Source organism: Thunnus maccoyii, chromosome 10 (assembly GCF_910596095.1).
Source record: "Thunnus maccoyii chromosome 10, fThuMac1.1, whole genome shotgun sequence".
Classification (NCBI taxonomy): domain Eukaryota; kingdom Metazoa; phylum Chordata; class Actinopteri; order Scombriformes; family Scombridae; genus Thunnus; species Thunnus maccoyii.
Window position 1 is genome coordinate 18,212,406 of NC_056542.1, and position 13,781 is coordinate 18,226,186.

Here is a 13,781-nt window from a genome sequence, read left to right on the forward strand (position 1 = left end):
TTCAGGCTGGCAGCGAGTACAGTGTGGCAAGTTGTCATGACAATGGTAAGCTCTTGCTTCATAACCTTTCAATTTTGAGTGCAAAACTTTCACCAAAAATTTGTGAATGCTTTTATTTTATATTGTTGGCAAATGACGATGGTATAAGATAATACTTGTAGGTGTGCTTTCAACAGTGTTAAGGAACTTTGCAGAGGAGCTTCCAGTCGTGCCTTTAATGCACACCCACTCATTGATTATCCCTTGCTTAATCAGCTGTCTGAAGAACTACATTGGTAACAATGATGTGTCTCTGGATTGGTTCATCTCCTATCTGTCGAATAGGTCCTTCTCTGTAATGTCCTTCTCTGAGATGCCTCCTCCTCTTTTGCTCTCCCCTTTTGTGGGGTCCCCCTGGGGTCTATTTTGGGTCCCCTCTTATTCACTATATACATGCTACCCCTGGGGCAAATCATGCTTAGACAGGACATTGATTTCCATTGCTACGCGGAAGACACCCAATTGTATGTCCTGTTAAAGCCTGGTATCACTGATGTTTCCTGTATTATATTCTGCCTTGCTGAAATTAAAAACTGGCTGTCCAAAAATTTCCTGCAGTTGAATGACTCCAAATCAGAAGGGTTTATGATTACCCGCTCTGGCCTGAGACAGTTAACCAAGATCAGGTCATTCCTTTCCTCTGCAGACTTAGAAAAGGTAATCCTGTTATGGTTCCAGTTTGTTGAACTGGACTGAGTGGGAGAAAGACAGATTAGTTCCAGATTATATTTAAGGACTGCTTGAGATACTGTTGCTCTTTGCAGTGAACATTTGTACAGTCATTTAACTGCCTGGTTTGTAATACATATGCTATTGGAAGAGCAAACAGAAGTGAAAGCTGAAATGTGTGGTTTAGTGTTAGAACATCTGTTAATTTATCAGATTGTTTTTGTGAATGTGTTTCAGCCTGTTCACTGAGCTGCCAGGTTTAGTGCTATCAAGCAATTCACATTTCAAGTAGTTATGTATCAGTTTTTGGATTATGGAATAGATCTGTGTTTTAGACTTTGAGTTTACATGTCTCTCAGATCATCTTGCAGTCCATTTATTTGGGCTGCTGGCATATAAGGCTTTCTTGAACCTACTTGTTTTTGGGTTTTTGGTTTTTGGTTTGCTGTGTTTCCCTTCACACCTTGTCTTGTTAGCCCTGCCCTGTTTCCTGTGTCTTCCCCAGCCAATCAGCTCCCAGTCTGCCCTTGTGTCTTGCCAACTGTTCCTTGTTGTTTCATTAGTTCAGTTTGTATTTAAGTCCTGGTTTTCAGTTCAGTTTTGTTGGATCCCCTGTTCTGTTTGTTCTGCATTGTTCTGTATTCTGTTTTGTTCTGATCTGCCAAGTTTTAGTTTCCACACTCCACTCCATTTAACACATCCATGCTTTTATCTCCTCCAGACCTGACTATTGCAATGCACTTTATGCTGGTATCAGCAGGCGAAACATCCATTCAGTTGATACGAAACACAGCTGCCAGACTTTTAACACATACTAAGAGAAGTGACCACATTACACCAATCCTTGCTGCCCTTCACTGGTTACCTGTGATTCTTAGAATTGATTTTAAGATTTTAATGCTTGGTTTTTGAATGGTCAGGCTCCTGCCTATATCTGTGATCTGCTAACTCCCTATGAACCTGATTGCTGCTTGAGATCCTCCGGCAGGGCCCTACTAATGGTTCCAGAAACTCGACTTGTCACTAAAGGGGACCGGGTCTTTGCTGTTCAGGCCCCTCAGCTGTCAAACTTCATGCCGGGAGATGTAAGGCCAGCAAACTCCATTTCCTCTTTTGAATCTCTTCTTAAGACTAAGTTATTTTTCTTAACTGATGGTATTTGTTGTAAATATTCCAATTATTTTATCTTGTTTATATCTTATGTTTTGGATCTTATTATCTTACTTGTATTATCTGTTTTTATTGTAAAGCACTTTGTAACTTTGTTTTTTTAAAGGTGCTATATAAATAAATGTACTATTATTATTTTATGTTGCACAACTTCCATATTTCTAACACTGTCACTGCTCTGGTTTAAACTGGTTAACTGTGAATAAATGGGACACCCTCTAAAAATGTGATACTGCTACTGCTGTGAAATGAAGCAGGGATCCTGCACAGACTAAAACAAAATTGTTCCCTCTGAAAATGTTGTTCCTCTCCAAATCACTAATTTTGTTTCTGTTCATTTCAGTCATGTTGCACAAATGTTATACAGGTTTTAGTAGAGTATTTTGTGTCTCACAATGTTATATTTTGTTGAAGGGCTTCAGTCCTGTTCTCTTTGAGAGGTGTGATGGTGGGGCAGATTGTCTGCTTAATCAGTGGTGGTGCCAAGAGTTGTGTATCATTATCTGCACTCTGTAGTGAGTCACTAGGTTCTTGCTTGAGGTAGAAAGGATAAAACTGATCTGTAGTAAATGACATTCATAGCTGCACTTAGCTATGTGTATGTAACCATAGGAAATTGTTATTGTCAGCATTAACAGAAATTCTACATTGATGTTTTTCTTTGTGTTTTGGAAGCGTGGTATCAGTCTAGCTCACCCTGTGGTAACCTGAGATGGTACGTTCCACTTAGGTGAGACTGAGAAGGTAAAAGGCCAGTCACTGGTCTATTAAAGGGAGTAGGGAAGAGAGAGGAAAGCAGCTTGCTGTGAGGCTGCAGATTTTATTTGTTTCTTGCTATGGTTAAGTGATTTTGGTTGAATTTCCCTGGGGTTCATTTTTGCCTCTGTTTAATTCATATTTTTGTTAATAAATCTCACTTTTTTGTGCATGTACTCCAGCCTGCCGACCTACTTTTTTGCACCATCCCTTTAAAGGTTTCTAGTGCCCAAATACCATCTTCTGCCCTTTACATGGGGTGGTGGCACTACATTCTCATTTAGAAGAATATAAACAGAGGGACCACTAGTCAAGATCTGATAATATCACCTGGTGCATTGCTATCATGACAGAGCCTGAAATCCATAATTTTGATTAGAGATATATCATGTAATTGATTAATAGACTGAGACAGAGATAAATGCTCGTTAAAGGTAGAACATTTATGGAGAGAGTGTCACTTGGATACTTTTTCAAAATAGTTTTTCACCTTACCTGATCAAGTATTTGTAATTGATTAACATCAGCAATATTCAGTAAATTAGACTGTCATCAAATTCTTCATTATAAAATTATTTTTTCAGAGACTAATAATTTTGTAAATTTGTAATTGTGACCTTTACACGCCAAGACTGACTTACCATTTGCCCAAATGGGAAAAAAATGGGTAAAAATAAATTGAAAACATTACTTCAGGACTCAAAGCCGTACATTATTTAAGCACATCAGAGCTGCTATCCTCAAAGATGGTGAACATTTTGAATAATTCAGTCCTACTGTAAAAACCAAGGAAATGACCAAGGCTGTATAGGAGAGTTCAGTAAAAACTCATGCAGGGCGCTATTGTTTTTAAGCTAAAAGTATGTGCTTGTTCCGCCCTTGTTAAAATTTCATGCTGATATCTGGCGGTCTCTAAGGTAGTTATGAAATCAGCTTACTTCAGCCTCTCTGGTGCCTGGAGGAGGCTGAAGACGAGCAGCAACCTGCCATTAGAAAACCATGTCACTATAATCAGATGGTCTGACAGACAAACTTAACAAGACAGTTGCTGATAATTCTATTCATTTATTACAAATAAAATCTAATTGAATTAACTCATGCTTTTTGTCCTTGCGACTATGACACAAACAGTTTCTGTTATAGACTTTTTTGCTACTTCATGCCTAAAATCACAAGAACCTGTTTCCATATTAAGACTTGTGAATTATTCATGTTGGCCTACTGTCCACGCAAAAAGAGGCAGCACCTGCAACATGCATGAGATGCTCATAGCAGCTGCTCCACTGGTCCTGTTTAGCCACTTCCTGCATTATTCACCTGTTTTTTAGTGGATATTTTTCAAACAGTGCGGATCCTGGAGCAATGCTACAGATGTAATACAACTGTGTAACTGTGTAGCATTTAGATGGCATTGACTGAAAGTGACACACATTCATTTCCACTACGGCCCTGTAAACCAACTCAGCTGATTAATTGGTTGGTAACTCTCAACGTATTGGACAGGCCACTTGTGCAGTATCATCTGCAGTCAGCTGTGAAAAAGAAAAAGTACACGGTGCAAAACAATGTGAAACAGATGACCTGGAAACCTGCACTGGAAATCACTCCCTCGAACATATAGAGTCAGCACAAAAATACAGGCTAGATGAATGAATTACATGAATGTGCACATTTATTCAAATATTCAGCTTGACACCGAGGGAAAACTGAAATTACTGTATAGGTGAACTCATGCAACACAACGCCCCTCTGCTGTTTTAAATTACATATCTTGCACAGACAAAGATGTTTTTCTTTCCTGCCTCTGCATTCCACAGATTCTATTGATTCCTCTCCCTCACAGTGTCCCTGTGTCAAACCGCAAACACTGATTTAGGAGTGATGGGAACAAAAAACCCTTGGTCCCAAGCGAGCACTGCTGTGACAGTGGTAAAAAAAAAAGTATGAGAGAGTCTCAATGCTGTAAGTATTTTTTTAATTATTGACACATTCCAACGAGCAAATATTCCAGCAAGAAAGCCCTGAGGGTGTAAAATTAATCGTGCAGACTATCTTTCTTTTTCCACTGCAGGATGCTGCATTTGTCCTTCACATCTATATCAATCTAGGGTTTAATGTGCACACTATCCACCTTCTTTACTCAACGTCATGACAGACAGGTTTACAGATTTTCTCAGTAACCCATTTTGAGCCTCACGCATGTTCCAACACACACACACACACACACACACACACAGCCCAACAAAACAGCACCTGAAAAGGCTTCTCTGTTGCACTGTTGACACAACACCCAAAAGAGCTGAGATGTAGTCACGTGTAAGTCGTGAAATTACAGCTACTCTGTATGTGAGCCAAAGTAATATTTTACCAAACAAAAAAGCTTTGACTAAACCTGGCAAGTTTTGGCCCAAATCCTATATTCAGCATGAGAAGCACTATTATTATGCTGGATTACACAGAATTGTAATTATCAGGGAGTACAGATTTAATTACTACTCATATTTTCTAAGCACATTTGTTATCTGCATAGCAAAGAAATACAGCAAAATCATCCATACTCCTGTTTTTGCTCCAAATGTACCATACTGTGCGGTGAGCGTAACATGCTGAGCTTAAACCCAGATCAAAACCGAAAATGGATCACTATCACAAACACCTACATCCACTCAGCATGAGAGAAACAGGCCACTCATGAAGGCACATTATTCATATTTTTGGCTTGTGACTGGGTTATACTGATAGCTTTCTCCTGCTGAGACCTAATTGTGTATTAGGTTTGTATGGAAACATACTTCTGCCCCACAACTTGTCTTCACTTGTTTAGAGGAAGAGGAAGGGGCTTAAGAGTTACCATGGAGACTGAAAGGATCTATTAGTGTTTGTCCTTTGTTTTGATCAAACGTCTCACTAATATTGCAAAAGATAGACTGCTCAGAAAACCTTACAGGCAGAGTTTAATTAGGGTGTTAAAGTGGGCTGACGCCTTTATAATGTAGTTTACTGTTGCTGCTTCACTTTGAAGCTTTACAAGTGAGATTTTACATCACTCTCTGAAACGGTTGTTAAATATTTCAGTTATCCTGCCTCCAAGAGCAAGAAAACATGCACTGCAATGAACTTTTACTGTAAATGCACTCGACTTATGCAACTGTTCCTCCTGTTCATTTCCCAGAAGGGCTGACAAGTCTTGCTTGTGTCATTATAGCAGAAATAATGAACTAATATCAACTGAATTTGACTTGTCAAAGAAATAGCGCACTCACCTTGACAGAGTTGCAGATGTTATTTCCAGGTGATGAAGGTGGAGATCTCAGAAACACTCGGTCGGCGGACAAATGATAGTTTATGTAGCCCAAAGGGGAGAGAACTGCCACTGAAGAAAAAATGATGATAGTCTGAACCACTCCAGTCTGACATGCACACACATGCAGCCGCTGTGAAAAGCATCAGTTTGTCCACGGCTGTATGGAGGAGGGACGTGCTGACTGACACATGAGACAAGCTCCAATGAAAATGCAGAACGCCGCACAACGTCGCCTGAGAGGGGCGGGGTTTGCATCATTGACAGCATCTTTTCCGTGACGCGCTTTGGAGGACCCCCAAAGCAAGGACAAAGTATGTGGAAACACCCTCATCACTTTAGCGTCGTTTAATTAGGTTCTGTAATTGTTAGGATGCATTTGAATCTTACATACTTGTGTCTGTTTGTAGATAAGGACTGGCATTATTAGTTTTTATTTTTAAAAAGATAATATTAAAAATGTTGTTGAGTCTCAAAAATTAAGTCGACATCACCAAAATGACAAGATATACGCTGTCAGAAGTAGGAAATGAAGGTGGAATGATAATTGGCTGAATTTGGTGCCTAATATAAGGATCTACTGCTCCCTACTGGACAAAGAGCTGAATCACAGCTCTTCAGTCTTCCCCATGCACAATGAGAGAAATTGAGCATCTCATGCAACCAATTTTTGATAAGCATAAACCTGAATAAATGAATAAGGTTTGAAAAATGTACAAGACCTTGAATGTGGCAGTGACAGCTTTTCAGAAGTGCAGGTTTGTTGCACATGCATACTAGCTAAAAACAAACAAACGAATCAACAACAAAATCTCATCTTGGCAGCCTTTAGGGAATTGTCTCCTTAGAAATAGCCTCAAAACTTGAGTTTGTGTACAATATCCGGCATGGAAATTGCACTGGTCCATTTCGCTGTGGTTTTTATCTCCCTGAAAGACTGAAAATGAGGCTGTTATATCACTCAAGGCTGCAGACTTGGTCCTCAAGGACTTATTGTCATAGAAAAAATCTTTCATAGCAAGTCAGCCTGACTGCAACAGATTACGTGTGAAAAGGCGTTTTTTCCTTTCACACTGGCGAGGTAGAAGGTTACTGCAGCACCTACAATGCAGGGAGGTGGATTCCATAACACAGGCAACACATTTCTCTGAGGTGAACTCTGTGTCACATTTGGGGGGGACAAAAATCTTCAGCCTCATACAAATGTCCTCCTCTGCAAAATTATTAGAGAGGTTACAGTAAAGAGCTAAGTATTTGTCTGTGCAGAATTATGAATTTAATGCTGCTGTGTGGACTGCGCATGCAGCCTGAACTGAACAGCTTTGAGGGGCTTTCTCTTTTCTTTTCTTTTCTTTTCTAGCCTTACAATCAGCTACAGCTTAAGGGAACCTTATATAAGACCATTATTGTATAACACATCCTGAGCTCTAATGAATATTGCAAATGAAATGTGTAGAAGCAAAGACCAAATTAACAATGTTTGCAAATGAACAATGTCTGCTAATTTAACTCACTTCTTGCTCAGTAAACAGTCTGCAAAGTTGTGTGGATCTGAAAGAAATAATGAGTCACTGACTTAAGAGACAACTATTTTACTGTCAACATGTGAGAAATCTTATAGATACTGCAAATAGTTTGTCGTGAGGCCTTTATGGTCAGTCTTTGTTTTTGTGCCAGCCAGTTTTTGGTGGGGATATCGTGGGAGCATGTGAATATCTTGTTGTGAAAATTAACCAATAATCTATATGTAATGTTGAAATTGAAGTGCCAGAAAATTTATAGCATTGAAATATTTTACTTATGTGGTTTCTCCCTCTGTGAATGTTTCAGTAGGTCATTTCAGGTGGGGAAAAATCAAAAGAAATACAAAGCTTTTTTTGCACTCCACACATTCAGATATATAATTAAGTATCCAATATTTAGAAACTGCATTCAAGATCCTGAAAGTCTGATCTAAGAGTGAAAAAAACACATATCAAATGACTGAACATAAAGCGATAGGACAGAGGTGATCAGTTCCATTCAGGCTCGACTGTTTATTCTTGGTAGCATTATTAAATATTCAAGAGTGATTCATATGTAGTTGCTTACAAGATTTATTTGGGCTTTTATTTGCTTGAAATGTGCATGCTCATAAGGTTATCCATGGAGGTAGAAGCAGTTGATCCCATAGAAGTCATGTTTTTTCCCCGTGACTACGTTGTCCCTCAGGTTGACAGCAGCACGTGTGCTGGAGCTGTTGAAGTTGCGATGGGCCTCCGACTTACTGAATGAATCTTGAAGGTCCAGAAGGCTGAGAGCTGCACCTCCTTTACCCACAGTCCCAGCTCTTCCCACAGGGCGAATGCCAGGCAGGACAGGAGGCCTCGGCAGGATGCAGGGGTTAGAGATACTGCGTGGCAGCTCTTTGCCCTCTGGCAGTTTCTCCTCTTCTGAAGCTGCCCTTGATAATAACTCAGCATGTGATTCGATATCTTCCTGGTATTTGGCTACAGCTGCCTGACTAAGGCTAGATGTATTTTTCCCAACTTTGAAATACTTATTTTTGTTGCTTGCTTCATCACACAGCTCAATTGAGCTTTTCTCTCTGTTAACCTCTATCTCTCCCTGGGAAAGTGGGCGGTTGTGCAGGTCCACGGGTTTCTCTGTGTCTGCGATCTGAGCAGCGTTAGCCTCTTGGCTTCTCTGTGACACAGATTCTTGCATGAGACTTTCATCAAACTTGACTTTGCAGTTTTCTTTCTCCCTGCCCTGATATGCAGAGCTTTTGCTCTTAGCTTTTTGTTTGCGTAAGACCTCCTGGGAAAGCTCAGTGCTCATTGCTTCTGTGGAGCCATTGCTGTACTCTGACTGACTATGACCCATTTGGTTTGGATCTGGTGCTTCATTATGCTTAGCTGTGATCTCTTGTGGCCTTTGTTGGTGTATAGTTGCTGAAGCAGTGCCTTGGTTCAGAGCTAGAGATGGACTTTGGAGAATAGCAACAGCCGGGCTGCAGGTGCTCCTCCCAACATGACTCCCCTGTCTTCTTCTCCATCCTTCTCTTGGTTTAGAGGGAACAAACACAGGATAGGATCTTTCTCTCTGGAAGAACAGGAACTCATTAGTGTAGTTTCATGCACCACATGGCTCACTGTAAATATCATTGTACGTTATTCTTGATTCAATTTACCAGTAGTGCAGCATGTGAAGTCATCCCAGTTAGATCACTCATTTTTTCTTTGAAGTCATCTATCTTCAGAGGATTAGCTGGCCCTGATCCTTAAAGAAATAAAACTTCAAATATCAGATATTACAACCCAGCTTATTGATTATTGACTCTAACATCATGCATACACACTATTCTTCTAAACACTGTCTTTTGTTATTTCCAATACCAAATTGTACTCTCTGTCCTTGTGCTCTTTCAGCTTTCTGCAGACATATTAAAACACTTACCTGTGTAGTGCATTTGATAAGAGGTGACCCAGTGTGTCCTCTCCATATTTTTCAGCATGTTGCTTGTCCGCTCAGATAATGTGAAATTCCAGTCACGAAGTTTAGGGTTGGGCAGCACTATATTTGGAGGAGTGGGGTAGAATACTTGGCCGTCTCCTTTCAGTGGCTTTGCATGCTGAGGACATTGGTGAATTTAGAAAATTATCAGAACAGGTGTTTGATGTATTGGTTAACTTCAGTGACAATGAGAGTCACATCCAACTCACATTCAAGAAACCATGTTCTCCTGTCCATACAGCAGCCTTCCTCCTGATTCTGTTGGGTGTCTCCAAGATCTCATGCCGGTACGGACCACCTGTACATAGAGATAAAGGACCTTGAAGACTTTTCTGAACACATTTATTCTACTCTATCCTTTTTTTACTTTTTACTACAATATGTTACCCTCTCACCTATAGTTTTGCTCAACAGAGTGACATCTGGTGCACCAGTCGGGATGAGGGGGTTGAGGAAAGGTTGGGAGGCAGCTCTGACTCCTGTGTCAGGGTCATCTGGAGAGTGAAAGGATGGGAACATTGCAAACCGGGAGATGTGGGATGCATAAGGATGTTCTTTTGGAGTTGCAATCTTGATCATTTTCTCCCTGTTTAGAGGTTATTAAATAAAGAAGTTTAAGTTTCAGGCAGTAGGGAGCTTTGAAAAAAATAAATCAGTCTGTTCATGCATCTACTGGAAAGGTTAAAACATAAAGTACTCACGTCATATTTATATCACTTGGTTTTGGTATGCTGAGAAAAGAAACAAAAACATTTTATCATTCTGCATCACCACTGAGGAATATTTTTTATAAGATTTTAGTGATTTTGTTACAATAAATCTACCCACAGTTGGTCATTGAGGCGAACTTTACTTTTCTTCCTGGCAGTATTGGTGAAATGTTGTTGACTGACAACATGCCTGTGAAGTTAAAATAGCAATCTATAATTAGGCTACATTTAATGTTTTCATTTTTTAAAATTACGCAACTATCTTTTGCTTTCTGTGCAGGATGTCTCTACACTCACTCAGGCATGATGGATCCTAAATAACCACAGTGATAATGGCCATTTAAATCAGCCGGGATGCTGGGTTTTAGTGAAGAGAGCTCCATCTGGCTGCTGGAGCACTGAGTCAGAATGCAGGAGGGTGAAGGAAGGCTGAAACTCTGGACAGAGAATAGTAAATGAAGGCAAAAATACAGAGAATTAAACCAAATCTGTGATTAGACCTTGTCTGCTTTAATGAAGTTTGTTCTTTTCTCTCACTGTTTTATCAGTGTAAATGTTGCTAAGTCACACCAATTCATCATGAATGTGAATGAATTTGATAAAACCAAGCAGTAGAATAGATATTTACACCTATCTGTCTGTAAATGTCTTATAACCATTTCAGTTCATGATGAAGAACGATACTTTTTCACACAAGCACACGGCATGAATACTCTTAAAATATAGCATTTCAGCATGAGTCATAGCTTAGATCGAACTGTAAAAAAGGGTTAGGGTTAGGGTTAGTGTTTCCTTTAATGAAATGTTTACAATATATATTTTTTAATCTGTCACCACAAAATTAGATAAGCTGATCATTTCTCCTGTGTACATTAACCATCAATAAACATGAAATTCTAAAAATATTGCAAAAGCAATTGCACAACAACTAAACGAAGAAATCATAAAAACGTACTGACATGTGACACCTACCTGGGCTGTGGTATAGAGGAAACTTGTATTGTGTATTTTCCAGAACTGCACCATTAAGTTAAAGAAAGTTTTCTGGAGCAGGCAGGTCTCTTGGTCCAGATAGATGAGAGGTGAGACGTTGAAGGTTTTGTTGGCTCCCTCCTCTTAGCTTGCGACCAGTGAGGTGCATTTGGATTCCTGGGATAGCCAGAGTGATGGTGTTACACTAAACAATAGGATCTGCTTGAGTGACACCCAGTCCAGCTCACCAGATACATGGTGTGTGAGCACAGGTGTGGTTTAATAGGGCTGATAAACTAGAAACAATAGCACACATTTAATGTGCTAAGACCAGAAAAATATCAACTGTTTGAGAGTCATTTTTTCCTTGTTATGTAGTCTTCCAGAGGTAACAATGATGTTCTGATAATTCATATTATATAAATATTTTCTCTGATGATATCCGCTGAGTAATCACTGCACAGGATGCCCATCATCCAGTCATCAGAGTGTGGATCTGATAATATTACACGTTCACAGTTTGATGAACTCACATAACTAAGCATGGGGTGGAATGAAAATCAAGCCGGCTCTGGCCAGTGCATGCTGACACCAGATACAAGTTGTGTGCAGGTGGTGTTTGGTTGCAGGAGTCATGTTTCATTGTCTCCATTCCTATGCAACATAGAAAGAGTTATACATTCAAACCGTATACCTTAAACAATACCATAAAACTTGCTCAAAGAAAGTCTCAGGGACGACCTAGAAGATGATTTCCATCTGAGAACCATTTTGTTCTCATATTGATTTGGAAATTGTGTGCTCATTTTGAAGAACATTTTCATCTGGGATTTAGCAGATGGTTAGATATGCGCTGTCCATGGTGCTGTGCACTCTGCCATTACTCATAACTATCTGACTCGGATGAAAGTTGAAATGACTAAAAGTAACCATAATGCAAAATGATTCCCCCCCTTTTTGGGGGGGAGAAAGGCTGTGTGTCAGGTCTGTTCCTAAACCTTTTTATTTCAAAGGGTCTGATTTGTACTAATCCTCAGATCCCATTTGATAAGATTTTGTCCCAATTAAGAACCCCCATCTGAGAGGGCATTTATAGTTAGCTTGGAATTATTTATAGCATATTTATACATTCCCCATTGTGTCAGCCATTAGTGAGTGAATAGCAAATGAAAATAATCCTTTATTTTACTGAGAGACCCCAGAAAGCCTGAGGGTCCCCAATCCACATTTTGGCATCAATATGAAAACAACATTTCTGACATTAAAGCCCCTGAAACTTCAAATTAATTACTATAATGTATTTCACCATAACATAAAGTATTCATGACTAAATAAGCAACAAAAAAACATATTCAGGCATTATTTATCAAGAGTTTACACTCAAAAACTCAGCTAATCTGCTTCATCGGGATTGTGTGTGTGTGTGTGTGTGTGATTTGATCAGATGTGAATGACAGTGACCAAAAACAACCCATTCAAATGTCTCAAATGATTCAAATGTCCTTAAATTTGGATTGGTGCACAGATGTATGTGACATCATCTTTTTCCAAGTGAACCCTGTCCTGCTTCAAACCAGTGAGAAGAGCAAAGACAAAACAAGTCTCAACTTTGTCAGAAAACAGTGTGTTCTTGTAGGATCCCATTAGAGTGAAATTGAGGCGAAAAGTGCATTAAAATAGATATATTTTATGATATGCTCCACAACCATCAGAAACCTGAAAACTGCGTCTAAGTACCAGTTTTCAATCAGTGCACAGCCAAGACTTACAATCAATGCAGCTTGCTCTCCTTGGGCATGACATGGAGTGCTTTCCAAGCAGCAAATCTTGCCTTGTTTGTTGGCCCTTATAAGACCCATATTCTGCATTCTGCTTTTTAATTGGGATTCCCAAGAGACCTTGTCCAAAGTCTCAGCAAAACACCCAAGTCCTTTCAAGCAGCCTAAGCTAAGTCCACTAACCAATTACCCTGCTCTGCCCCAGCGGAACAGCCGCTCTCCGGATTACATTTCCTGCTACTGCATTATAAATGTGCCACAGCCCGCAGTGATTTCCCTAATATTAAGTTATTGTGCGGATGCAGGTTGAGGCTTAACCCCTACAGGGTTGCACACACGCAATAGGAATTCTACTTAATCTGTAGTTCCCATAGTTACCCCATCAATAAACTCCTGGAAGACTCTGTCCAAATGGAAGTATGTGATATGGGTTATTTTCTCCATACATACTGAAAATTGCCAGCTTTGTCCAATGGCTGAATTAACTTCCATAGAGGCCCCCAGGAGCAAAAATGAGTTTTAAGGCCCCATTGCCCCCAGAAAACCAACCAGTACTCCCCCAAACTATCTTAGATTTGCCATGTGTCAATTAGTTCATGGTAATTTGATTTATTACACATTAATTAGGAATGTTCACCATGTAAAAACAATGTAAACTGGAATGATAAAGGTCTTCAAACTAAATTTTGACAAAATGTGTCCAAAATGACCTGTATGACCACAAAAATGATTCATTCAAGAGTTTCCTAATCTGCCACCTCTAAGTTAAGGTTTGGTTAGGTGTCAGAGGCAAAAACCAGAATGCAGAAACCAGTGTTGCCTCCGGTGTCAAAGTCAAACACATCCATCTCCCTCCCTTGGGGGGAGGGGGGGGGGGGGGTCACAGGCCCC

The 13,781-nt window shown here is 39.8% G+C and overlaps 2 protein-coding genes across 4 annotated transcripts in view; both read right to left on the bottom strand.

The window, feature by feature from the left end:
* Positions 1-6,211, bottom strand: part of osbpl3b (oxysterol binding protein-like 3b) — a 39,849-nt gene extending 33,638 nt beyond the window's left edge. The window contains exon 1 of one of the 3 annotated variants that reach the window (XM_042424492.1): positions 5,898-6,208. The gene's annotated coding sequence lies outside the window, so the exon portion shown is untranslated. Of the gene's footprint in view, positions 1-5,897 lie in introns of all 3 variants that reach the window. The other 2 variants (XM_042424491.1, XM_042424494.1) reach the window with 2 other exon arrangements.
* Positions 6,212-8,074: 1,863 nt separating this feature from the next.
* LOC121905441 (uncharacterized protein C7orf31) lies at positions 8,075-10,445 on the bottom strand. The gene is made up of 9 exons (XM_042423662.1): positions 10,438-10,445; positions 10,259-10,330; positions 10,132-10,161; positions 9,826-10,016; positions 9,640-9,728; positions 9,374-9,548; positions 9,108-9,196; positions 8,556-9,019; positions 8,075-8,405 (listed from the first exon to the last, which is right to left on the bottom strand). The coding sequence occupies exons 1-9, from the start codon at positions 10,443-10,445 to the stop codon at positions 8,075-8,077; spliced, it is 1,449 nt and encodes a 482-aa protein (XP_042279596.1).
* Positions 10,446-13,781: the final 3,336 nt, after the last annotated feature.